A 25702-nucleotide genomic window follows, 5' to 3' on the forward strand; every position below is an offset into this window, starting at 1 on the left:
AACACTCAAGAGTACACGCCTCTTTCATTCTGACACATATCGGGAAGACGATGATCCTAGAATAGTAAAGCATGTGGCTATTTTCGAGACTTTACTACACGGAAATAAATATAGGCTGTCAAGGGACTGATAGTCCTCTGTTATCTGTTTTGGTACTGTGCCAATACTAGAAACCTGTTGCCATGGCATCTTCTGCATAGCAGAGACATATCACTTTGTTAGAAAGGCAATGAGAAATTGTTCTGAATGTATCATAATCATATTCATATTAACCACTAAACACTGCTTCATTGACTCAAAACAGTTACTGACTGCTGAAACAAGCACTCCCAGGGAAACTTCGTAATCATAACCCTTACGGATAAGTTTACTCGGCCTTGTCCTTGTCCACGCAATACTTTCCGGTGAACTTTCGGATCTTCTTACCGAAGATGAAGACGAAGATGCCGAGGACTCCAAAAGCACCAGTCAAGCCACTAAAAGCACCGAAGGCGCCGTCGTATCCGTTTCTCTCGATGAAAGGAGTAATTCCATAGCTGACGCCGAATGACATGACACCACGGAGGGCACAGATAATAACCAGGAGGGGACCAGCTCGCTGAGGATAGCTGTCCAGAAGATATGTGATAGCGACAATGTTGGCTCCGACGAACGTGAAGTAGTAACTGCGAGTAGTTAGAATTTTGAGTTTTAATTTCTTGAGAAGGGGGAGACACTTACGCAGCAAGCGCCCAGACATAGGTGAACCAGTGGTACTTCTCAGGATAGGTAGCAGCAAGCCCGTATAAGACGGCAGTAAAGACACCGACGACAATGGGGAAAGCAAGAGGAATCAAACGGATCTCGGGCTCGTGGATACCATTGCGTCGACCTGCGAACCACTTGATGAGCTTGTCCGAGCCGAAACCGAAGCAAGGGAGTGCGACAAGCGAGGTGACGATCTGACCAGCGTTGGCATAGCTAGCAGATGACTGGGGCCAGTTGTAAGGAGGGGCCGTGACAATAGAGCCATAAGTCGTTCCAATAGCAATATTAACACCAAGAGTGAGACCGTTAAGGCAAAGGGCCCACAAAACGTTGGGGAAAAGGATGAGGGCAAAGCTTTGCTAGTCTGTGTTAGAGGATTCTAGACCATGAGGGGCGAGTGACTTACGGTGAAAATCTCAACCACCTTGTTCCACTCAGGCTTGCCAATCCAGAGCCTCATGTCGGATCGGAACGTGCGAGGGGCGAAGTTGACATAGTCGAGCTCGGGACGCTCGGTGCAGACCTCAACAACGTTCTCGTCATCGGAGCTGCCGCCAGCTTGGTAGGCAGCCTTGGGGCGGTAATACTTGGTCTCGGGGACGAAGAAGAGAGCGAGAACAAAAGAGACACCGGAGAGGATAGCACCAAGACCATACCACCATTGGGGTGTGATGGCTTCGGCGATGGGACTGGCAAAGATAGTAAAGACAGTAGTCAGAATGGTCTGAATAGTCTGCTGGATCATCATGCAGGTGCTTCTCTCGTGAAGGAAGAAGATTTCCTATCCAGGAATTAGACATCGCCTGGTTGTGAAAGTAAGAGGTATTACCTGTGTAATCATGGGAACAAGAGCCTCGCTCTGCCCAGCCGAGAGTCCAAGGATGACGCGTCCAGCAAGATGCCACTCATAGGTAGTTGCCCCTGCACAGAGACCGGCGCTGAGGATCATGATGATGGTAGCTCCGAGGAGAACGCTTCGTCGACCGATCGCGATACCGAGAGGCATGCCGATGAGGTTACCGATACCCATGAAGAGGGTTGGAAAAGTCATGAGGTGAGTGATGTCGGCGTAGTCCTTGCCAACGGCGACGTAGGCAGGGATGTAGAAGCCCAAGAGACCTCCGAATCCTGAGACCAATGACAGACCAATCGTCGAGACTTGTGGTATGTGAGTTTGCGTTTCTGAGCGATGACCGAGAATTGCACGTACATAGGGAGATGACAATGAGAACGAGGGCCTTTTGCCACATCTTCATGTTCAAGGGATCTGATCCGTCAGCAATTGGTAACATACTCAAAGAGGGTCATGGTCTTACCCTGAGGATCTGCAGTGGGCGTGGGGATGTAGATGGTCTTTCCCTCTATCAGTTTAACGGTTCCGCTGACCTCAATCTTCGACTTCGTGACCCGAATCACGTCGAGAGACTCTTTCGAGATGCTCTCGACATGATTGACATCGGACTTGGTATCCATGATGCTGGCCTTGGTAGTAGTTGTTCTCTGTTGTTGCGATGCAGAAGATGGTGGTGAAGAACAACCAAACGAGGCTGCAACGCCTGACTTTATAGAGAAACGGACGAGGCCAAGAGATAACAGAACAAGACAGGAGGTGAAGTCCTTGCGCGCAATCTCATGGTCTTGGCTAGTGCTACTCCCCGCAAACCTTGTTTCCCCGCATGGGACCACATCCCGATATCTCGGTACGATTAGTGCGGTTTGTGATGATTTAGGCTAGAGGCATCACGAACCGAACTGCTACCCCGGATCATACCCCGGATTATGGTGTTGCTACCGAACCGGATCCAGACTCTTGCGAGTCCCCCATGCCAAGTTCTAGGCGGACTGGGCCTATCATGAACTATTGATTGGAAATGTCATGAGGGGGTTTTTATTCGGAGTTATGGGTAATCAGAACTCGAACCGAAAATCTTGCCAATCCCTGACCAAGTTTCCACCAAATTTGGTTGCAAAGACGATCCGAAGGATCAACAACCAATATCATCAACTCATGGGCCTACATCAAAGGTGATGTCAATCATTAGGATAAGACTGGTAATATTTTAGATTAGATTTGCTGCATTCACAATAAAGGACAGCTGTTTGTATACAGAACAAAATGTATTGCGAAAAGTCTTAAATACTGTAACAAGATGATCTAGGCTATCATTCTTCCCCACGACCCATTCCCATCCTTTTCCCTCATTCATCATAAGGCTTAACACCTGCCAATCGAAGTATCTGGTCTGTTACCTCGGGCTTCTCAAATGGCTCTGTACGGTATTTGGGGCAGATCTCGCCATTCCTCATGGGCTTCTCCTGGGCGATGCGGATGTTGCTAGGAACGAGTTAATAACGAACAACAAAAACAAAGATCATTTACTAACCAATGAGGCCAATGCGTAGTTCCATAATAGTTGTTGAAGCACAGTGATTTCGCCTTCAGAGCTTCCTCTGTTGCGAATTTTCGTGGTGTCACTTTGAGCTTGGTATCAGTCAAGGTTCAGGCCAACTTGGAGCACACAACTTACTGCAGATGTACTGAACATGTCGGATTTGATCACCTTCGGGGAATCGAGCATAGTGCATGGTACGAGAGTCCCAGAGAACGAAGTCACCGGGCTCCATGTCCACCTTGTACATGGTGCAGCCTCGCTCCTCAAACCACTTGACGTCCTTCTCGCTGAAGATAAACAAGTCCATGTACTTGATTTCAGGAGGAGGAGCATCCTCATGATCAGCAGAGTCGCGCTTTTGAGCAAAGAACTCATTGAAGAGCTTGGAAGAACCTTTCATGAGCATGAGACCACCGTCCTTGGGGCCGTTGGGGGCAAAGTTCAGAAGACCCTGCACAGCTTGCATGCTTTAGGCTCGGGTTAGTAAAAAGTTGGGGTAGTTCGGAAGGATCACTTACCCCTTGCGCTCGGGGTTTTGATCGCAGTGAGGCCAAGGACTCCAAGTGATATCAGTGCGGTTAGGCAGGGAAATATTGAGACCGTCGAAAGAGCACAGGAGCTCCTTGGTTCCCCAGAGCTTTTCAAAGATCTCAACGACCTTGGGCTCGGTTCGTGCTTCCCAAGCCATCTTCTCGTGTGTAGCACCATAACCATAGTACATACCGCCCTTGAAGCTGACGGGGAGATGATCCGCGTTCCAAGTGCTGGGGTCCTTCTCATCGAAGCCAAGCTCAAACTTCTTGAGCCACTCAATCTGCTTGTCACAGTAGTATTGAGCTTTCTCTTTGCTGATGACATTCTTGATCAGAACACAGCCTGTCTTGTGGAACTCATCTCTCCAGTCGCCATAGACGGCATTGGGGTCAAACTCGACGAGATCCTTAGTCTCGAAGCGAGCAGCGACGGTCTGCTCCATCTGCATTGTAGTGGTGGTAGACATGATGGATTGTGATGTGAATGGTACAATGAAGTGAAGATGGGAGTGTGATGTTTGATGATGAAGCGCTAAGAATGGATTGAGGCTGAAGGTTCCTTAGTTATATCTCTGATCCGGGGCCTCAGAACGCGGAGATCTGGGGTAATGAGGGCTTTCTCGGTTCGGAATCATCTTTCGCTGGCTGAGGAAGCGAAAGGCTAATTGTGTTTCTTTCATTTTCGGTCCGGCCTATTTCGTTTCGGTTCGGATTTGGAGACTTCTCCTCACTACAGTCTCGACCTCGGATATTAACTCAGATGACCGTTGCAAAAGCCACTTGATAAGGGAAAACAGTTCGTCTAGCGCGGGGTCTACAGGGTCTAGCCAGCGCAAGAACCAATAGTAAAACAGGGAATAAGGATGATGCTATCCGCCTAGAGTTGCATGATCAGCCGCATTGCGTCTCCGCGATCTTCCCCTCAATCTCCCCGTGGGGTCTTTTAGCCCGACCCGAACCATGCGGATCCTGAAAATTAGTGAGTTTGGCTCTCAACTCCGCAGTGAATCTTGAGATAATTATTGAAGGTGAAGAGAACTTAAAGATACGCCTCAATCTCTTGCCAACAGTAGCCAGCCAAATCCTTCGTCAATTCTAATCCTCTTATTCACACAGGCCCTCCTTGCAGAAATTATTACAAAGAAGCTTTCTGTTACCTCTGAAACATCCATTTTCCCTTATTTTCTAGCTTCCCTATCGCCAACATGCCGCCTCCCGTTCAGGTTGCCTACAAGCCTCTCAACAAACCTGAGGTTGGCGACAATGGCTACGTTGAACCCGCCCCAGGAAAGTCTGAAGTGTTGAAGAAGGGTTCCAGACCCTTCAATGCAAGACCTCTTGACTCTGATGTCCGCATTGATCATGATGTCGAAATCGTCGTCCGTGACGGCTGCCGCCTTTATGTCGACATTTATCGGCCGACGGGGTCCGAAAAGGTTCCTGTCATCATCTCTTGGTCTCCTTATGGCAAAAAGTACTCAGCCATTGACATGATCTTCAATGTTTGCACGTGGGCCTGCTGTTTGACAAAAGACGACGTCAGTGGACTGGAGAAGTTTGAGGGTCTTGACCCTGCTTGGTGGGTGAACCAGGGCTATGCAATTGCGCATGTTGATGCTCGTGGAGCCGGCAACAGTGACGGCGACGCGTGCTGCATGGGTGCACAAGAAGCGGAGGATGCTCACGATGTCATCGAGGGTCTTGCTAAGCTTCCTTGGTGCAACGGCAGCGTCGGCATGGCTGGGAACTCATACCTGGCCATTATGCAATGGCAAGCTGCTGCACAAAACCCCCCTTCGTTAAAGGCAATTGCGCCTTGGGAGGGATCTGGAGATATCTTTCGTGAGCAGTTCTGCCGAGGTGGCTGGTTCACTATGAGCAACTTTGATCTTATCACAACTCTCGTTATCAAAGGCCAACATGGCGTTGAGGACTTTGCAGAGATGTATCGAAGAAGCCCTCAGGCCAATGCTTACTGGAATGATAAACGCGTGGATTTCTCCAAGATCAACATTCCTGTTTTCATCACAGGTTCCGACCTCAGCCAGATTCACACCATGGGCGCTGTGCGTGGATGGATGGAGCTGGGAAGTGACAAGAAATGGATCAAGTGGTGTGGACATCAGGAGTGGTTCGAGCTCTACTCGGTGAAGGAAAGCTACCCAGAGCTCAAGGTCAGTGCCTTTGTTCTACACTAAATTATATCTGCTGACATCGCCATAGAAATACTTCGACAAGTACCTCAAAGGTATCGACAACGACTGGGAGGAAACACCCCGTGTACGCTGGACAACTCTCCAGTTTGACGAAGGAAAAGTCAAGAGCAACATTGAGCTCCCCGACTTTCCTGTCCCCGATACCGACTATCGCTCATTCTACCTCGGAGACAATGATGCACTTCTAGATAGTGCACCATCTTCAGGTATCAAGGCCTACAACTCTGAAGATCGCTGGTCCATCGCCAAGTTCAGATACACTTTTGACAAGCATACAAGAATAATCGGAATGCCCAAAGCGGAGCTATACATGAGTTGTGATGATCTAGACGACATGGTTGTCTTTGTACAAGTTCGCAAGCTCGACAAGAACGGCAAGGAGTTGAGCCACTTGCAGTTCCCTATTGAGAAGACTCCCGTGAAGTCAGTTGACGCAATGGATGAGAAGGATCGCTCAAGTCTTACATTACACAACGGCGCGATGGGTATTCTCCGAGCTTCGCAACGGAAGATCGACGAGAAGCGATCGATACATCCCCAGTTCCCCTTTCACCCTCACGATGAGGTGCAGAAGATCCCCAAGGGCGAAGTTGTCAAGCTCGACATCGGTATTTGGTGTATGGGAGTGGACTACGAGGAGGGTCAGATACTTCAGGTAGATATCTTGGGACAGTACCCTGGGTTCACTGAAGTTGCAGCGTTCTCCAAGCCAAGACCAGACAGTGAGAAGAATAAGGGACAGCACAAGATTCATTATGGTGGAGATTATCCTAGCAAGGTTATCATTCCAATTGTCAGCGTTTAGAGACGGGAAGGCTACGAAATAGAGTTTTAATCATATATCATCAATCTTACTGAGCATATCATAAACCTAGAAATTTGTGGTGCCTTGGATTTTGGGTTACATAAACTTAGTGAAAAGAGTCAGGAACTTCTATAATATAATAATCTTGCTTCTGATCGTTGGGAACAACTATCTTATAGCCTTTTTTCTTCTTTTTTTATACCCTTGCCGTCAGCTTTGCACGAGGCTATTGAGCTTTTAACTTTGCTCTAGGGACTTGAAAAGTGTGGCTTCTACAGTAGGCCATAAAAAGAGCCTTCCTCTGTGATTAGAGGAGCGAGACGTTGCTAGACGGCAAACGGGTCCGATTTGGGATCCGTGTTGCGGACATACTCAGAACCGTCTGCAGTGTCGTCTGCGATTTCCTGTCCATACTGCTCTGCAATGAAAGCATACATCATGTCAATACCAGCTGAGATACCAGATGACGTCCAAATATTGCCATCGACGACCCATCTTGCCTTTCGCACCCACTTGACATTAGGTCCTTGCGTCTCAACCTATTACTGGTTAGTACCAAAACATCTTGACACCGGTACAACATACCCAGTCAAAGGATCTCTTATTCGAGGTTGCTTCCTTTCCATCAAGTAGACCCGACTGGGCTACGATGGCACTGCCAGTGCAGACCGTCAGAAGGAACCTGAGCTTAGGGTACCTCTCCTTGACAAATTCCCGAACTCTTTTCACATTTTCTGGGTTTCGCGAGCCTCTCCCGCCAGGAACGAGCAGGACTTCAATGTCTTCCGGTGCATTATCATAAGTATGAGTTGGGACAACACTTTGTCCGATTCGGCCAGGAGAGTCGTCTTCTAGCGTAGACACAGGATTGAGATCCGTATGAAGGAGTGAGAGTTCGAGAGGTTGACGCTTGGACGTGAAGTTTAGGACGTCCAAGGGCCCAAACACATCCAGGGCTTGGAACCCGGGAAACAAAGCGACAGCATACTTGGTAGGAGGAGGCATGGTTCAGAGTTCATTCGAGTTACAATCAGAGCACGGCCAGCTTATTGTAAGAGTCGGAACTATGGCGGCAGTGAGGGGTAGACTAAGCAACCCACGGTGAGCGATTTGTCAGCATCGAGAATGAGTCAATTAAAATACCATGTCAGGCTGATAGCTGACTGTATCGCCAGATTGATCTATATGTATGCTGCATTGATTGCCAGGAAAACAAGCTGGACTTGGTCTAACTTGTACCAGACCCTCCTCCACTGCCAGACAGCCCTAGACGACCCGACCCTTGGTCTGCTTAATGTTGATGATGTTAATGTTCTTCCACATGACGACCGCAAGAACGCCAAGGGCCCAGACGCCGGTGCCAGCAATGAACAAGTATTTATGTGCATCGCCATAGGCATGCTGAATTGCCAGCCGGGTCGGCGAACCAACGGGGTACGATAGTTGGGTTACAAGGTCCATCGCAATCATAGGCAGATTGGGAAGATCCTCCTCGGGGAGATACTCCGCAAGCTTCTTGGGGAGAATATCTTGCCAGATAGCAGATGACACAGTCAACCCAACGGCCTGTCCAATGCTGGCACACATGGAGACCAGAGCGATAGATACGGCAAAATACTGCTGCTCTTGGACGGCGGCAAGAATGGCGATCTCGGCCGTGATCATGATGGCGCCGCTTCCAAAGGCGATGAATATCTGAGACATGGCGATATAGCCGATGTTCTGATCGGGATGACGGAAATAGATCATAAGGCCAGATCCGAGTATGGATAGAGGAAGCGCCACGTAGAGTGTGACAGCTTTATAGTTGCCAGTGTAAGACATCACCATGCCGACGAAGATGGCGAAAAGGAAACCACCAACCGTGTATGTTGATACGACGTAGCTAGCATTTGTGACGCTGAGATTGTTCACGACCTGGAGGATAGAGCTGAAGTACATGCCCCAGCACATGTAGCTGAAGAAGAGAGTGAATGAGAGGAGGCAAGCACCAGCAACTGTGCGATCCTGAAGAAATCTCCAGGGGATAAAAGAAACTTTGGCGAAGAACCTTTCCCAGATGCCGAAGAAGATTAGAAGGAGGATTCCGAAAACAAAGAAACAGATGATCATGGTTGAGCCAAATCCTTTAGCTTGCAAGGCGTAAAGATTGAATGGCAGGAGGAAAAGCGCAACTCCAGCTGAGAGGCTGAGAAGACCAACAACGTCAAATTCGCGAACGTAGTAAGAGACGCCCTGCGACTCTCGCTTAGGAATGATGCCTTGCTTCTTGGCTCTCAGGTAATGATGCATGAAGAGACCAAATAAAGGAATGGTAACGCCTGGAACAAGGATACTCTCCATGCCGAAGGCCCATCTCCAGCCAGCCCCCTTCAAGAATGCCGTAGAGATGGGACCACCCAGCCATGCTGTGATGATGCTGGGAGAGCCACAAACTGACTGGATAAGCCCTCGGTGCCGAAGAGAAGTAGTATCGGCGATAAAGACGCTTAGACTGTAGCCAACTCCATTGATGCCGACGGTGTAGAAGACCTGAGACGCAGCATAAGCTTCAACATTGTTGCAGGCGGCCGACATGATAAGTCCAAGAGTCGCAAGAGTAGCGCAGAACAAGAAGCCCTGAGGTCGGCCGAAGATGTCGAGAGTCTTTGCGATGCTTAGATTGGTGACACCTCCAATGACAGAGCTCAAAACGCTGGTGGTTGGCGTGAGAGAGTGCATCGCAAAGGCGGATGTGACATATGGGATCAAAGCACCGCTGATACCTGCGACAAGACCTTGGACGAAGTAGACGAGCCAGATGAGGACGAAAGCGACCATCAGAGAGGCTCTGGACCACGAGAGGGTAACGGCCTCAATGTTCTGTACGCCACGCTGGAAACTGACATCTACGGCGTCGTCGACGGGACTTTCTGTGTCTCTTTCAGGGCCATCGTGGAGCTTGTTGTGGACTTGATGCAGCCCTTTCGTATCGGAATCGACCGTGGAGGACATGATGGGAGAGCAACAGTCGCCAGCTGCTCCAAGGCTACTCGAAGATGGATATAGAGAGTGAGACTGAATAAAGAGAAACCGGACAGGTTTTGGAGGGTGGTTGACAAGAGAGAGGCAGTCGCTGTGGAGGGAAAAGATCGGAGGTAGGAGTGTAAAAACCGACTTCACATTTAAAGGATCGATGTTCCTGTTGTCACGACAAAGAAACCACAGCTAACCAAACAAATACCTTCTCATTCCTACTCTGTCTCGAGAAAATTAATTGACAAAAAAAACCCTTGCGGGTGGTTAGACGGGAGTTACAGGAATCAGCATCGTGCTGATGCCCACCAATCAATATTTAGCTCAAATTCTCTCAAATCAACCACCAACACAGCGACAATGTCGTTCCAGCCACCAGCTATCGTATCGTAGGTATCCACACAACCCTTGTAGCTTCATGTTATCGTATCGCCAAGCCTTGAAAGCTGATTGTCTAGATCCCCGTGGCATGCGATGGGATAGAGCTTGCATGTGCAGGACTAGCGCTTGGATCTGCTCGGGTATGAGCAAGTTGTTGGTGGCGTTGTCTTGAGGGTCCCCTGTAATGACCAAAGCTGATTTGAGCTGCATGACAGGGCTGTATTGTCCTTGTGAATCAAACTGCTATTGAGATTCATAGCCGGGCACCTTTCAACAGGGAGCGAGTAGAGAATGTGTGTGTACCCGAGTTTAGTCAAAAGGGCTACCTAAGCTTATCATGAATTATCCTAACCTTGCCCAAGTTTTTCCACCCTTGAGGTTGATGATAGAAGTCAACATGCCGCTCAGGCTCAAGGCTAGTTGATTGGAACAAATCGAAGGCAAATCCTATCCCTCTGCCATAAATCTCGTACTACCCAGATTATTCCGTATAGCCGAAACTGCCCACCTTAGAGCTCAAGCTCGCTTATGATCCAACAAGACCGCATACTTAGTGAACTCCTCATCACTCATGAGCATGTTTAATTCCTCCGGCAAGGTTCCGAGCACGAGCTCCACGCCACCATCCTTTCTTATCGGAGAGATGACCAAGAACCGGAATCGTCTATGGCCACGTTCGATCTGTGGCCGCATTGCCTCCGGGCTACCCCCTTCAAAGAATGAGCCACCGAACGAGACGTCGCTTGTTTGAAACAGCATCATGTTGGAGATCATAGCATCCATGTGCTCGAGACCCATGTTTGCTGTTGCGGGCTTGCTATAGTCCGTCATAGAACGCAGTAGAGTGAATGTGTCATGGACAAGTGATGGTGTGATTCGTGCAGCCGCTTCTCGGATCACGCGCGCAATCTGTGAGATGTTTGTTTCGGGAGAGCAGAGTGTTTCGATAGGCATGACTGGGCGATTCATCACCAGCAAACTGCCCATGTAGGACGATGGCAACAGTGATGAGAAGTAAGGCCGACCATCGATTGGCATTTCGAGAATTGACAGCTCGTTAGGCTGAAAGGTCTGGTTTCTGATCTCCTTAGCCACTCTGTATCTAGATCTGATTGATGCACGCCAGAAAAAGGCTTGCACAATGTTAATCACTGATGTAGAAACACCGTTGGTCCCGGCATCCGCCAGGGTTTCTTGCTTGAGTCTATGGATACTCTCCCCCGAAAGAAGAAACACTGTAGTGCTGAGCGATCGCTCGCTTGGAGCAGCCGGCCATACTGAGCTTCCTGGGAACACAGGAGCGGGAGGGAGAGTGTTCTGTTTAGCACGGGACTTTCCAGAAGCCATATTCTCATCATGAGAATCTGTCCCTTTGCGCAGGTCGACGCCAATCTCGGGCGTGAATGGAAGAAAGCCCCAAGTGCCAGGATCGACCTCATGAACCGGCTTCGCATATCCTTCCTTCTCCCAAATAATCTCAGGAAGATCATGATTGAAGCTTTCAGGGTCGAACCAGTCGCACGTCGCCGTCTCGTCGCCATCGAGATACCGACAGCACTCGGCCCATGCTCTGATTGCCACCATGACGCCAACAGCATCAAGACAAGTATGAATGAAGTTGGCCGCCAGAATACATCCACCTTCAACGAAATTGGCTTGTGCGACAAGTATATCGGCTGGCATTGGAGGGAAAGGCGTGCAATCCAGGACAAGCTCATCGCTGAACAAAGATGGCGAGAAGCCCGCTTGACGCATCTCCCCGAATGACGGAAGAACCTGAGAAAGATCTTTGTACACCAGCTGCCTCGGCTTGGAGGAGGCCGGTAACGGATGAGGAGGAATCGTAATGCGATATTCGCCTTTCTTATACCCAAACTCATGCTCCGAGGCCAGCATCATCTTTCCATCAAGCTCGGGAATGATCTCGAATACGCGAGAAAGGCCAGCTTGTAGCTTAGCAAAGGCTTCTTCGAAGCTGACGCCTGGTGAAAGGGCGAAATAGAAGTTGAGACCCATGTAGTGATTGGGGTTGACAGCATCGAATGGATTCATCTTGGATCCCAGACGCCGCTTGCGATCAGCCACAATCTTCGCCATCTTTTCAGACTCGATGCTTGAACATGGTGTTTCTGTCGGTTTGCTTGTCTTCGTGTCGCTCAATGAGTCCACAGCAATCTTCTTGGCCTTTTCTTCTTCCAATATCTTGAGAAGCTGAACAGAAAACTCGTCTATGGTTGGATGGGCATACAGATGGCGGGGAGCAAGCTTTTCCTCAAGTCCTGTAACAGCACGGATAATTCTAATGACTCGAAAGACGAGAAGAGAGTCCAAGCCGAGGTCAAAGACGTCCTCGTCGACCGGGAAATCGTCAACCTCTGGCAAAACAGACCGCATAACATGAGAGACCGATTCTCTGACGGTGCCAATCGACGTAGTGTCAATCGAAAATGCGTCAAAATCTTCATCCTCAGCTTCCTCACCTCTAGAGATGTAGAAGCGATCGATAAAGTCTGCATACAAATCCAGAGTGGCACGGCGTTTGATGGTCTGTTTGTCTGTCCGAATGAAGGGCTTGTCAGCCTCCGAGAAGGCTATATACTCTCTTTGTAGCCGAGTCTTCTGGAAAGTGGAGTTGTTTGCCCTCTCAATGATAGCCCAGATGCTGTCGAACAACTCGTTGCTCTTCTCACTGTTGTCCTTGAGCTCAATCAGTAGACCTGCTTGAGGCTTCCCAGTGCCGATCATAAGGCAGCCTTCGACTGCAGGATGCGTTGTTACCAAAGCCTCTGTGTCCAAGGGAGAGATCTTGTAGCCGTTGGAAAGGACAACAACATCATCACTTCTACCACTGAAGGCCCAGAAATTAGGATTCGTCGGGTGTCTGATGTACAGATCCTTGAGATTGACTGAGTCCTCGTCAGGGAAGGTATAGAATATTCCCTGGAATAAAGCCCAGTGCTCATTGCGGTGTACCCAATGTTCATATACACCAGGCTGGACCTCTTTGAACTCAAAACCTGAGTAGGGATGGAAGGCAAACCAATGCCAGTCTTCTCTCGGAACCCAAAGATTGCCGATGAAGAGACCTTCCGTTGTGCCTGTGAGGTTGAGTACCCTGACTACTTCATTGACCTTGGAGACAATGGCGGGGCTGACGGGGCCTGAAGAAGATCAGTGATTCACGTCCATGGCTATTTGAGATGGATTGAAGCTACTGACCACCGGAGGCACAAATGAACTTGGATGACTCGAACTTGGCCAAAACTTCTGGGTTCTCGCCTAGTTCGTCCACAAGTGAAGGTACCATACTCCATATGTCGATATGGCCAGTGAGTGACTCGATCAGTCCGAGATTGGGAAGGACGCCCGAGGGCCCAAGAATGCAATGAAGATTAAACAAGGAGGGCATAAGTATATCCATAATCACACCGGCGCCCTGACTCCGTGGTTAGCTGGCTCGCGTTACCTGCGGATACACTTACATGGCTCATAGGAAAGGAGGAGTAGATCTTATCACCTTCATTCCAATTATTCGTCCAAGGAGTCAATCCACCATCACCTTCGATGGGAGGCAGCAGTCTCACGGCATCCATGGTACCGATCAAGCCGTGCGTCCATAGAATCGGCTTTGGCACACCAGTAGTTCCCGAAGTGTGCAATATGCAAAATGGCTCGTTTATGGCACTCTCGAAAGTCTTATTAAACACGAATGGTTCCGTTGACTTAGCTTCCAGAAGCTCATCCACGCTTGGGAGCTCGAGAACCCTCATGTACTTCTCCTGTAAAATGCCTTCCACTAAGGGGAGCATTGCTTGCTCTCGGGGCTTCACCCAAATACTGCAATCAGAAGCATTGAGAACAGCTAACGCACCGGTGATGTTATTCTTGGGCGAAAGAAAGAGGGCCTGTTTGAACTTATTCAGCATAGCTTGGACGATAATGGGTTCTGTGATGACTTACAGCACAGCCAGCCTTGACAGCACCATAGGTCAACAGCACATGCCTAATGTCATCTGGATTTGTGTGAGATCTTCGTATGTGATTCATAAAATCTGACAGCGTGCTTACGAGGTCCGATGTAACCCAAAGCTTGGATCTTGTGTGTTACTGTTACAGCATGTTCCTGTGCCGGATCGCCATTGGAGGCTCCATTCATTTCATTGAGGTGCTTATGGAGCCACCACGCTGTTCTGTCAACGGCCCGTGCAAAGGCCTGTGCAGTAATATGCTTAAATTTTGGGATACCATCGGAAAGGCTTGTAATGGAGTAGACATGACGTTCTGGATCCGCCACCGCTAAGCGATCCAGTATCTGGGGAATCAGTCTCCTCCCGTACGAGGAATCAGTGTCGATCATTCTGAAAGATGCGTGAATGGTACACAGAGAGAGACTTCACAGTGAGTTTGGCAGGGTCAGCCGTATCTCGCTATTGAACTAACAAAGTGACACGAGAAGAACATGCAAGCAAGACCTTGATCCTTGGTGCCAGAAAACTCAAAGCGGCTTTAGATGAGTTTATCATAACAAATTCTGAGCTTTGGTAATTTATTTCTTCAATCTAAAGAGTCTCAAAGGACCCGCATTACCTTGAGATGAGGGCTTTTCGGCAGAAGGGCCTGTGAGTTCAAGTACTACCCCCGTGTAAACATGTGCTAATATGATGAGAAACGAACTCATTCATGCTCACACGAAACTTTTTTTTTTTTTTTTCGGTCAACGCCACCGCACAGAAGCTCATGCATGCCGTCCTCGTGTAAAACCGGTGACGCGACATTTGAGCGCATTGTTTAGCGTCTTGATGCATGTAACTTGCTCAGTTCCCCCTGTCGACGCTTCATCACCCCGGATCGTGAGCATATAATCAGCCTCAAGTGGATACTCAGTGCGCAGTTTCTCACAGCCACGCTGAAGCTCCCTGCCAGTGAGTAATACGAGACCTTGCTTATCGATTCACACACTCAACACAGTCAGTTGATGTTCCTGCAGCTTGTCATTTCAGCACATACCCCAATACCAAGATACCTATCGTCAGATCGGTCGAATCCTTTGGCTGAATTGGTCATCAAGACTTTCTTGTTCTCCATGCTCTTTCTGACTTGACCCTGCACATTTTCGGCTTCATATTTAATATCCTTGGAAACTTATAGTCGTGCTCAAACTTTAACCGCTCTGCATATTTCCACCACGAATCCAGCATATCAACGAAAAGTGGTTCATCTTGAAACACAACACGGATGCCGTGCTACCTCGACGCATCTTAGTTTCGAGACATACCCCATCTCTATGCAGATCATAACGTCGTATCCTGCCCTCGCGAACCAACACAACATGACTGCGACCTCCAAAATTGTCTCGGATGCTTCCGTCCAGGAACAGTCCAACATTACCAAATCGGGAGCGGTCTCGACGTTAAGATCTATTGCAGAGCAGCACAACGCAGATCCGTCTGTGCACACGATCTCCTCCCAGATCTTGGATATTATCTTCGAATATGCCCTGAACAAATTCAGCGACAGCCAAGAGAGGCTCGAGGCCGGTAGACCCAAGTTTCTAGCCGTCGTGGGCCAGTTCGTGGCTGCGAGGACAAGGGTCGAGATGTGCCTACCTGCATTTCCATTCAAATCAGCAAACAAGGCCTACAAGGTCTTTGGGATACTGCCTGACAAAGCGGAGGAGATTGCTTTGGATCGGCTCAATACTATGTGTATCCGCATTGGCCAAATCTACCAGCCTGGCGCTCAGTGCACTATCATCTCAGATGGCGTTGTCTACAACGACCTATTGAGTATTCCCGATCGTGACACTTGGGCCTACGGGGAAGCACTTCGACAATTAGCTTCTGATAAAGGCTTCCAGCACATATCGTTTTCCAGGATCCGAGATTTGGTCGACCTTCCTCTGCCAGCGGAGATGCATGAGATTGCCTATGTCGCCAATGCGACCAATTTCCGCCGAGCTCTTCTCAACCGCTTCGGCAAAGACGATATCGATATTGACCAAGAGATCGAGAAAGATCCTGACACCAAGATGACTTATCTTGGGTACCGGCGGTTCCTCGAATCTGATCTCAAGCATATCTTTCCAGTCGGCAATGGACGAACAGCAAATGCATACCGCAGGGATGTGAGGTATCTTGCGAAGCAGATGTTGATCCGAGGTTATGTGAGTAGCATAAATTACATGTCTTCACCCGATCTCTAATTATCCAATAGGCCTTCGCCGCTGCTGTCAAGCACGGTTTCCCTAGCCACCTCCGTCTATCTATCCATCAGTCAACTGGTGAGCATAAGATTAGTATGAGCTTGCTCAACACCAGGACGGGCTTCACTACCCCGTGGCACTGCTGTGTTGCCCTGACAGCAACCGGGGAATGGACCAGTGCTCCAAAGGGAGAGTACCTAAAAGACCTAAACATGAAGATCATCCACGAGAATGGTCGACCCAGCTACTTCCAAGAGTCTGCCAACGGTAACGAGTCTGGCCAAAAGGCTGGGACGGAGACTCTGGAGGTGAAAAGCAGTGAGACTCAGAGCAATGCACCGCTTACTGAGCTTCAAGAACCAACCTCCTTGTCCCTGACAGAAGCAGAGAGAGAAAGATTGACTGCGCTTGCAAAATTCATGATGTCGGCTGACTTCAAGCAAAATGACAAGATGGCGAAGTCGGAACATACATTTATCGGCAGGGTCCCAGACTGTAAACCAAACGATTTCAACAAAGTGGTGTGGCTCAAGGAGCTAATATGTGCCGTAACTAGAGACGCTGAGACATGTAGCAAGAAGGGGCCCGGTGTGAGTTGTCAAGACATACCAGTGAGTGGTGAATAGTGGCAAACAGAGTCTAGGGGTTTAATATAAAAGGGCCCCTAAGATGGAAGATCATGGCCGTGCAAGTAGTAATAGACAGAATCGCCTCAATTCCTCAATAGACAATTTCTTCACAAAGCTCAACGTTCAGTTGATTTGGATTTCGTTTTAGATTTCTTTTCAATTCTAACGATGTACCGCGAAAGTTTATAGCCCAGTCTTCTTATATTCCACCAACCATTTCATCGCACTTGGACATAATCGTTACATCGCTGCTAACAGTTTCAATTCTTTTATTTAACTACACTTTGTCATCTACAATGCTCTTCATGGCTCTCTGAAGCCAGTTAGCTTTCGCCATGTTAGCAATATGAATAAGTGGCATCTTAGGATCGTCCATCATATCAAATCCATGCCAAGCTCCGGGCCAGATATGGAGTTCGCATGTTGATCCGCCTCGCCACATCTTGGTAGCATAAGCAACGGCGACATCGCGGAAGACTTCACATTCTCCAGCATCGATGTATGCAGCGGGCAAATTCGAAAGGTCAGCCTCTCTTCCAGGCGCTTGATACGTTGTAACATGCTCCGATCCCCGTGCATCACCCAGGATGAGGTCCCAAATGGCACGAAGCCATGCTGTACTGGCAGGGTTACCGTACTCGAATTGCTGATCAGCCAGGCTCTCGCATCGGTCATCCAGGAGAGGCGAGTAGAGCATTTGAGCTTTGATCGGGATAGCTGGGCGCTTCCTATCACGAGCCATAAGGCACGTAGCGGCTGCAAGGGCGCCTCCTCCTGACACCCCAAACACGACAATGGCAGCTGGGTCAATTCCAAGGCTCGAAGCATTATCGGAAACCCAAACAAGCCCCGCATAACAGTCTTCAGCTGGGCCAGGCGCGCGCGTCTCGGGAGCAAGACGGTGTTCCACGGAGACAACAACGCAATCGATCCCTTTAAGAAGATCAATCACAGACGTGACGGCAGTGAATCTATCACCACTGACCATCCCGCCACCGTGAATGTGATACAAGACTGGCCTAGGTGCCTTTGATGTGTCCTTAGGTGCGAACACTGACAAGATAATTGTGTTATTGTCAGGTCCAGTAATTAAGTGCTCTGTATGACTCAAGTTTGGATTGTCCCTCAGGACAGTCTCCGCATTGAAGATGAATGAGCCGTGGGAGCATTCCTGATCGCCACTCGCGACTCCGCGCATCAGGTTTAGGTCGAATTCTTCAGGGAACGAGGCAGAGTCCAACAGTGGTGCCAGGTCAGGGTCATATGCTGGACGAGGTATCTTGATCCTCTCGTCAAGCTTAGCAGCTTGTGAATATGGGAATGGGTATGTCATGGCGACGAAAGATGATCAAGATTCGCAGAAATTGGCACTGCTCGATTCTTGACAGCCAAGTTATGAGTACGTTGAGATGGGTTATTTGGTAAACAGAGCTGGCAGATATGACAGAAGATACGTGGAGAAAGAGGTACGTGTAAGCCTGCAGTGTCTCATTCTCGAACACCTGTATTCCGGAAGTCGCGTTTCGTGAACAATGGGCATCCCTTAGTTCAATTCGAATCTCAGGTGGATACTGGCCCCGAATGAGAAGATTTGAGTTGATTTCGCCCTGTGCATGAAGCTATCGTCGATAAGGCAAGAGCTCATTATCTGTCCCGCCTAGTCATGGGACCCCTGAAAGAGGCTTGAAGGATCGTTCTAGATTCTCTGCGCGCATAAATAAATAACTTTCTCAATACCAGGTACGCGATCCTCTTTTCATTGTCTTTCTTGCTCATATGTTCGCACGCAGTAAACGAGTTGGAGTTCAGCTACCTCGATACCACCACATCGAATGAATTAAGAGGAAAGAGATTTAACTAGTACATCATGTGTTTTTGGCCATTCATCTTACTGCAATGCTGTGACAGTAGCCATCTTCCCGTTGCCAAAATTTGCAAGCACCTTTCAGTATGACGGAACGGCAATTGAAGAAGATACGCCCGCTTGGTACACATTTCCGCCTGCCTTCCTTCAAAGGCTGCTAACTAAGAGCGTAGGCAAGCTCGAGCAGCTCTCAACAATCGCCCATCATATACACTTCTTTACAAATACTGGTCTTTCTGCACACTACGCGCCAACACAGGTCTTGCCTGGCTTCGATCTGGAAGAGGCCGTCTACGGTGCCTTATCACAAGTCCTCACCCAGCATCCGGTTCTGTTCGCGATCCCAGTGATACCTGAGAAAGAAGAGCCGTATTGGGGACGACTAGCCTCAATCGATCTCAAGAAAGTTGTGTCCTTTGTTGAACGAAGTCAGCCATGTTGGACCACAGATCAAACAGACGAGGAGCTCGATTCACTGCTTGAGCGCCAACACAACACAAACTTCAAGACTGGATACGGCACTTTACCAGTTTGGAGACTGGTAATACTCAAAGACCATGGTTTGAGCAAAGGATTCACGGCCTCATTCATTGCTCACCATTCAATGACCGACGGCACTGGCCTTCATATATTCCATGATTCCTTCCAGAAATCTCTTTGTGACATTGTGGCAAATTCCACAGAACAAAAGATTGATCACGTTGTATTCTCAAATGATGGGCCGATTGCTCCATCACTGGAGGAGCTTCACCCATTGCCGATTCCAACAAGCGCACCGACATCTGATGCTGCGCAGCTGAATGAGTGGAGGGGCACTCCCATTGCATTACCATGCAGTACACGTTACAAATCACTCTCGCTCCCATCAAATATCATGGAGCGCTTTGTGCAAGACTGCAAGAAGCACAGAGTGGCGCCAACAGCGGCTCTTCCAGCTCTGGTCGCAAGGCTGCTATACGACAACCTCCCATCGACAGCAGAGGCTCTTTTATGCAATCTCCCAGTAAGCTTGCGATCAGACCTACCAACAAAGCAGGTCGAAGGAGTCATGGGTAACTACATTGATGCCTTCAAAGTCCAGCTTCTTCGCGCCGATTTAGATCAGGTTTCGGATGACTCAAGTGCAGGTGCTTTTGGGATCTGGAACCATGCCAAGAAAATTCAACAGGCTACCAGAAAGTATTTTGCGAATGCCTCACCTTCCGGAGAGCCATATGCAAATGTCGCTGCGCTCAGGCTCATTCCAGACATCGGCGCAGCCTTGGCCGGATCAATCGGCCATCCTCGCGGAGAATCTTTTGAGATCTCAAACCTCGGGACCTTTCCACAGGCTAAGAATGTCAAGGGTGATGCCAAAATATCATGGCATCGGGGAAGAGTGTTGTTGAGCCGATGCGCATATGCTGGAGGAGCTCCAGTGGTGGTTTGCGTACTTAACAATGAGGAGTATGTTGGGTTTGGCTTTACGTGGCAGGATGGTTCTATTGAGGAGAGCCTTGTCCAGGCTGTGATCGATGGCATCAAATCATACTTCAACACGAGCTGCGTACCTTGGGCATCCAACTGAAATAGAGGGGAAAGAAAGGTACCGGCGATGTCAATTGCCGTGATATCGTCATTTCAGGCATAATGCTTGTACGAGTTCAATTGAAGTTGAATCGTGGCTCTGCTGTCAGGCGTCAACAGCGACTAAGATTTAGCGGCCATGGCGCTAACCCCTCAGAGGCGCATCCCACTGTAACATGCGATCTTGATGCGGCGGCTGTGTAGGCGAGTTATGCCACTGACCTTTCAGCTATCCTACCTTACTTACTCGTATAAATACATTCAAGGCTGCCAATCATTGCAAATTTGAACTCCATGTATTTATTATTGTCTTATCTGATACTTAACTCGATGATAGGCAGAGAGATTAAATTATTTTCTTGTATGAAAAGACCTGGTCTTTATTGACTCCTCTATAGATCCAACCTCACTCACCTCGGTAGTCTCGGCTACAAAACAACACCTCCTCAGTCCTCATCCTTTTATCCCACCGGCCATGGCACAATATCATTACAATTGCTTACAACATCAGGATGCGCGTACTCTATGTCCAAATCGGCTATGCAAACCTTATCAGGCCATGCTAAGCCAGGGTCTTGAAGGCGATGCTCGCTGAGAACCTGGCCCGTGTCCAATGGGGGATCCTACTCTATTCGGAGCTCCGAAATAAGGTTTGCGGACATGATTCCCTCTTGAGCGTCCTTTTGAATGCGTTCCTGAAACGGCCATCCAAGGGGTGAAACAAAACCTTCGATTTCGGTAATTGAGCGCGGGATTCGGCTGCATAAACAAGCAGGTTTTCCAGTGCCAACGCTTGGAATCATCAATGGCACGTTTTGTTCTGGGATAGATTGTAATGACACCTTCTGTATCAGTCCTGATCAGGTATTTGCTGCAACTCGGAGGGTATAAGATCGCCTTCGTCCCATCCATTCTCTTACAGCTACAGTTTGATCAGCCAAGTTGTAAATACAAACATTCATTCACCGTCATTCATTTCGATCATGTCTAGATTCCAGGCGCTTACCTTGGCAGCCCTGAGCTGCCTGCACGCGACAACAGCATCAGCTTACCCACGTCAAGATGCAAGTTTGCGCACAGAATACGATTATATCATTGTTGGTGCAGGCGCTTCAGGCCTCACTGTCGCCAACCGCCTATCGGAGGATCCGGGTGCGTTCTGCCGTTGCATCAGCCCTCCATGTTTGCTGACGCCCCAACAGCTGTGACTGTGCTCGTGATTGAAGCTGGTGATTTGTAAGAGATCTGAGAATTTTGACCAGTAATAAGATACTGACAGCTATACAGCGATAAGAATGAAGATATCGTGACAATCCCAGGCCTTGCTGGCGGTGCTGTTGGCACAAAGTACGACTGGAATCTGACTTATCCCGCCACCACTTCTCTCAATGGACGCAACGTCTCCATTCCTTTGGGCAAGGTCGTTGGAGGCTCAACCAAGCTCAATCGCATGGTCTATGACCGTGGTTCAAAAGCAGACTATGATCGCTGGGCTGAGTTGGGAAACAGTGATTGGCAGTGGGATACATTGCTTCCTTATTTCAAGAAGGTCGGCTACAGTTGGCAAAGTCATGATATCAAGACTAATCCAAATCACAGAACGAGAAGTTCACCGGTCCGACTTCCGACATCAAGAGGGAGTATGGCATCACCACGGACCCTTCGGCGCATGGCTCTTCGGGCTTTATTCACTCCAGCTACTCGCCGTTCTTCTGGCCCACGACGAGTAAGTGCATCTTTCCAATGTACAGTCCGCCAAGCGTACCAATACTGATAAACCCCAGAAAATCTTGTCAAGGCCACTGGGGAACTCGACATCAGCGTCGCCTTCGACCAAGCTAATGGTGGCGCGATTGGAGGATACTTCTGCCCTCACAACCTCAACCCCAAGACCGTTGTTCGCTCCTCTGCACAGGACTACTATAGCGCAGTCTCTCAGCGCAAGAACCTCCAAGTTCTCCCCGGCAACCAAGTTACTCGCATTCTCACTAGCAAGAACGGAAGCTCCGTGAAGGCTACCGGTGTCGAGGTAAGCGGTTGCCCAACAGTAGTAACATTTCATAACTAATCAACTTTCTACAGTTCGCGAAGAACAAGGACAGCGCCAAGAAGACCGTCAAGGCGAAGAAGGAGGTCATCCTTGCGGCTGGATCCATTCACACTCCTCAGATCTTGCAGGTCTCTGGTATTGGTGACTCGGCTCTTCTCTCCAGCATCGGTGTCCCTGTCGTTGTTGATCTCCCCGCTGTTGGCCAGAACTTCCACGATCACGTTTTACTCGCTGTTGTGGGCACAGGTAAGTCACGCGCTTTTCTTAACATGTCTTGAGCTAATTGTGTTTAGTCAATGCTCCTATCCAAACTGGCAACCTTACCAGCAACGCCACTTTCGCTGCCGAGGCGCGTGCTGAATACGATCAGCAAAAGAAAGGACCTTATACTTCGCCCACTGGTGACTTCCTTCTCTTCCTCCCTCTGTCCAACTACACAAGCTCCGCTTCGGACATTCATAAGCAGGCCGCCAGCCAGGACGGCTCCAAGTTCCTCCCCTCAGGTACACCAGCCGAGGTCGTCAAGGGCTACAAGAAGCAGCAAAAGGTCCTTAACGACAAGCTTCTTGATACAAAGTCAGCCATCCTGGAGGTTATCTGGGCCGATGGAACCTCAGTCCTTGGTCTTCAGCACCCCTACTCTCGAGGCTCCGTCAAGGCCAAGTCTTCCAGCATCTTCGACTCTCCCGATGCCAACCCCGAGTTTCTCAAGAACCCTCTCGATATCGCCATCCTCACCGAAGGTGTCAAGTTTGTTCGAAAGCTGTCTGGCGCACCCTCGATCAAGTCCCTGAGCCCCTTCGAGATTGTGCCAGGAGCCAACGTCACAAGTGACAGTGATATTGAGCAGTTTATCCGCAACAGCGCGTCAACTCTATTCCATCCTGCAGGCTCTTGCAAGCTTGGTAGCCGCAGTGACGGCGGTGTAGTTGACGAGAAGCTCAGAGTCTACGGCATCAAGGGCCTTCGCATCGTCGATGCCAGTGTCATTCCTTTGCTTCCTGCGACACATACAATGACGACTGTTTATGCTGTCGCTGAAAAGGTAAGCTATGCATCAAATTATTTCTCGCATGTCTCTAACACAAACAGGCTGCCGACCTGATCAAGCGCGGTTGAGTGGTGTTGGTTTTCAGACAGCCCAGGTGGGCAGGAAACGTGATTTTGGACGCGTGTTTTTTACCTTGTAGATATTGATTTACCTCTCAGTGCATAGAGACTCAGCAATGTCCTAAAGTTATAAACTTTTCTGCTCGAAAGATTGACATTGTTACTGAAATGAAATCCATTCGCCATACATCAGCTGCTGACTTTGCCCATATGCGCAATGCAGATCAAAGTACCTACTCTTGGCCAGCTACAAGACATGCACTCGCTTTAGATCTTTCTTATAGGACTTTGGCGACGCGTAGTCAGTTGCGTATTTTGATGGCAAACAGGTTTCACAGCATATCTCAAGTGGCGGTGTTTGAACAAAACGTCATATCAATGCGACCCCTCAATGGCGATGCTATCTTATTCGCTCCTGATATCGTTTGCTCGATCTGGGGTCTTAGCGTGTGACCACGAGTAGCCACGTCAACGCCGGCATCAACGGATAAGCTCTTTTTAAGTCAATTCAGCCAGCCACGTGAGAGTCTCGATGATGCTGACAATATCCATCTGAGGGGTAACTTCAGAAGTCAAGCATCGTGACCTCAATTTCGTTCAACCCTCGATTCAATCAGCAGCTGGTCGACATGGACGTCTTTGCGACTCTACCGCCGGAGCTTATCGCGCCGATACTCAGCAATTTACCCGATGTCAGAAGCTTATACAGTGTCGCCAAGGCGTCGCCGCATATCCTTCACTTCCTGGACGGGACCTTGGGAGCCGAGGTTCTCGATAACGTCCTCGACGCATCAGCTCACAATCTTGCGACAACGCCATGGATCCCGCACGTCCTGCGCTTGGTAGCCCTCATCAGGCATTCTTCCGCGACAAACCCACCAGCAAGGAACCTCACCACCTTTATCACAAAGTTCATCATGCCGACCTCGTTTCAGAATGCCCAAGGAGACCGCGTTCCAGATATTCAATCGAGTCCGCCATCTTGCATCCCACGCATTCGTCTTGCCCATGTAATGCGAGGTGACAATTTTATTACGCCAAGAGAAATGCTGTTCCTCTTTCGGAAGATCAAGTTGCTTGCAGGAGAGGCCTTTGACTTCTTCCATGAAAGAATCAAAGCGACAAAGCCGCAGCATCTGACCGACAAGTGCTACCATCTTGGCACGCTTCCTTGGAATCGACGACCTGATGGCCAACTATGGGGACAACCATACAAGCTCAACACTGGCGGTGAAGCGTCCTGGTATGAAATGCAGAGAATTACCCTTGGCTTTTGGTGTCTCCAGTTATGCTATGAGCTCAGTAATGCTGCTTCAGAAAAGCGACTGAACTGGTCAGCCTCTGATATCGAGGCAATCCGTGACATGGGATCCGGTGAGACTTGCCTATCAAGACTCAGGAAATCAAGTCTATGGATCGCCCGAGAACCGTTGTGGGCTGCTTTGCTTTACGTCCGACATTTGGAAGGTTGTTCAGATGAAAGTTCTTGTGTCGGTGATACTGATGTTGTGAATAAGGGTCTGAGTGTTTTTTTCAACACAGGCTTCAAACCAGTGGAGGGAAGCCACTTGCAGTTACCCCATCCAAAGAAGAAAGCTGCAGACTTCGCATGGCCCGCCGTTATTCTGAAGCCGCCCCCGTTTCCTTGCGTTGACCCAAATGATGCGTTTACTTATCACTGCCACAAAGTTTTAGTCGGATGTAAGGGTTTGAGATGGGCTGGGCCACTTTTATGCCCCAGAGGTACTCCAAGATTGAGTGAAGGTTTGCTATTCCGGCCATTCAGGAGCTTGGGCTTTGGTATCTGGGATGATGAACGATTAGTGACGATGGAAATGCTTGATGACCCCCAGAACAAGAGACCAAGGAGGTTTCACGTCTGGTGTCAGGACCAGGTTTTCACTTGGACAAGCCTTTTGAGTAGTGAAGAGAAAGAAGAGTTACGGGTGTACCAAGAGGATTTGCAGTTACGGGAGGAACAGGAATTTGGTGAGTTGATTGTTGGTGCGAACTAGGATGATGTTTCTCTTTGGACAAGACTGTCGGGACGAGCCCTTGGCGCGCCACTTGAGCGCATTTAACACTAACTATTGTATGTTAATAATAATGAAATCGAAACAGTCTTCTTTGGTTCCTGAAGAAAGTTTTCAAACCCCAAACAGAAGAAAGTCGGCTGCAGGGAATCGAACCC

General features: G+C 49.0%; 11 protein-coding genes across 11 annotated transcripts; 5 read left to right on the plus strand and 6 right to left on the minus strand.

Moving 5' to 3' along the window:
• Window positions 1-367: 367 nt before the first annotated feature.
• FSUBG_4025 (transporter HOL1) lies at window positions 368-2220 on the minus strand (the record flags this gene model as incomplete). Its single annotated transcript, XM_036681970.1, has 6 exons — window positions 368-665; window positions 721-1106; window positions 1154-1528; window positions 1577-1905; window positions 1958-2014; window positions 2064-2220. The coding sequence occupies 6 exons, from the start codon at window positions 2218-2220 to the stop codon at window positions 368-370; spliced, it is 1602 nt and encodes a 533-aa protein (XP_036540332.1).
• A 726-nt stretch (window positions 2221-2946) lies between these two features.
• FSUBG_4026 (uncharacterized protein) lies at window positions 2947-4140 on the minus strand (the record flags this gene model as incomplete). Its single annotated transcript, XM_036681971.1, has 4 exons — window positions 2947-3082; window positions 3132-3222; window positions 3276-3607; window positions 3659-4140. The coding sequence occupies 4 exons, from the start codon at window positions 4138-4140 to the stop codon at window positions 2947-2949; spliced, it is 1041 nt and encodes a 346-aa protein (XP_036540333.1).
• A 738-nt stretch (window positions 4141-4878) lies between these two features.
• Window positions 4879-6694, plus strand: FSUBG_4027 (cocaine esterase; the record flags this gene model as incomplete). The annotated part of the gene is made up of 2 exons (XM_036681972.1): window positions 4879-5847; window positions 5897-6694. 2 exons carry the CDS (start codon window positions 4879-4881, stop codon window positions 6692-6694), a joined length of 1767 nt encoding a protein of 588 aa, XP_036540334.1.
• A 326-nt stretch (window positions 6695-7020) lies between these two features.
• Window positions 7021-7699, minus strand: FSUBG_4028 (uncharacterized protein; the record flags this gene model as incomplete). The annotated part of the gene is made up of 2 exons (XM_036681973.1): window positions 7021-7233; window positions 7280-7699. 2 exons carry the CDS (start codon window positions 7697-7699, stop codon window positions 7021-7023), a joined length of 633 nt encoding a protein of 210 aa, XP_036540335.1.
• A 261-nt stretch (window positions 7700-7960) lies between these two features.
• On the minus strand, window positions 7961-9688 carry FSUBG_4029 (siderophore iron transporter mirB; the record flags this gene model as incomplete). Its single annotated transcript, XM_036681974.1, has 1 exon — window positions 7961-9688. The coding sequence occupies one exon, from the start codon at window positions 9686-9688 to the stop codon at window positions 7961-7963; it is 1728 nt and encodes a 575-aa protein (XP_036540336.1).
• Window positions 9689-10606: 918 nt separating this feature from the next.
• On the minus strand, window positions 10607-14447 carry FSUBG_4030 (nonribosomal peptide synthetase; the record flags this gene model as incomplete). The annotated part of the gene is made up of 5 exons (XM_036681976.1): window positions 10607-13251; window positions 13310-13526; window positions 13573-13995; window positions 14051-14103; window positions 14159-14447. 5 exons carry the CDS (start codon window positions 14445-14447, stop codon window positions 10607-10609), a joined length of 3627 nt encoding a protein of 1208 aa, XP_036540337.1.
• Window positions 14448-15419: 972 nt separating this feature from the next.
• On the plus strand, window positions 15420-16918 carry FSUBG_4031 (ABC1 transport; the record flags this gene model as incomplete). The annotated part of the gene is made up of 2 exons (XM_036681977.1): window positions 15420-16253; window positions 16304-16918. The coding sequence occupies 2 exons, from the start codon at window positions 15420-15422 to the stop codon at window positions 16916-16918; spliced, it is 1449 nt and encodes a 482-aa protein (XP_036540338.1).
• A 280-nt stretch (window positions 16919-17198) lies between these two features.
• On the minus strand, window positions 17199-18254 carry FSUBG_4032 (lipase esterase; the record flags this gene model as incomplete). Its single annotated transcript, XM_036681978.1, has 1 exon — window positions 17199-18254. The coding sequence occupies one exon, from the start codon at window positions 18252-18254 to the stop codon at window positions 17199-17201; it is 1056 nt and encodes a 351-aa protein (XP_036540339.1).
• A 617-nt stretch (window positions 18255-18871) lies between these two features.
• Window positions 18872-20352, plus strand: FSUBG_4033 (uncharacterized protein; the record flags this gene model as incomplete). Its single annotated transcript, XM_036681979.1, has 2 exons — window positions 18872-18908; window positions 18959-20352. 2 exons carry the CDS (start codon window positions 18872-18874, stop codon window positions 20350-20352), a joined length of 1431 nt encoding a protein of 476 aa, XP_036540340.1.
• Window positions 20353-21334: 982 nt separating this feature from the next.
• Window positions 21335-23520, plus strand: FSUBG_4034 (alcohol oxidase; the record flags this gene model as incomplete). Its single annotated transcript, XM_036681980.1, has 8 exons — window positions 21335-21503; window positions 21554-21587; window positions 21639-21900; window positions 21951-22077; window positions 22136-22380; window positions 22434-22647; window positions 22695-23446; window positions 23494-23520. 8 exons carry the CDS (start codon window positions 21335-21337, stop codon window positions 23518-23520), a joined length of 1830 nt encoding a protein of 609 aa, XP_036540341.1.
• Window positions 23521-24140: 620 nt separating this feature from the next.
• FSUBG_4035 (uncharacterized protein) lies at window positions 24141-25526 on the plus strand (the record flags this gene model as incomplete). Its single annotated transcript, XM_036681981.1, has 1 exon — window positions 24141-25526. One exon carries the CDS (start codon window positions 24141-24143, stop codon window positions 25524-25526), a length of 1386 nt encoding a protein of 461 aa, XP_036540342.1.
• Between the last annotated feature and the right edge of the window lie 176 nt (window positions 25527-25702).

Source organism: Fusarium subglutinans (assembly GCF_013396075.1).
Source record: "Fusarium subglutinans strain NRRL 66333 chromosome Unknown NRRL66333_c0000036, whole genome shotgun sequence".
In the NCBI taxonomy this organism is placed as follows: domain Eukaryota; kingdom Fungi; phylum Ascomycota; class Sordariomycetes; order Hypocreales; family Nectriaceae; genus Fusarium; species Fusarium subglutinans.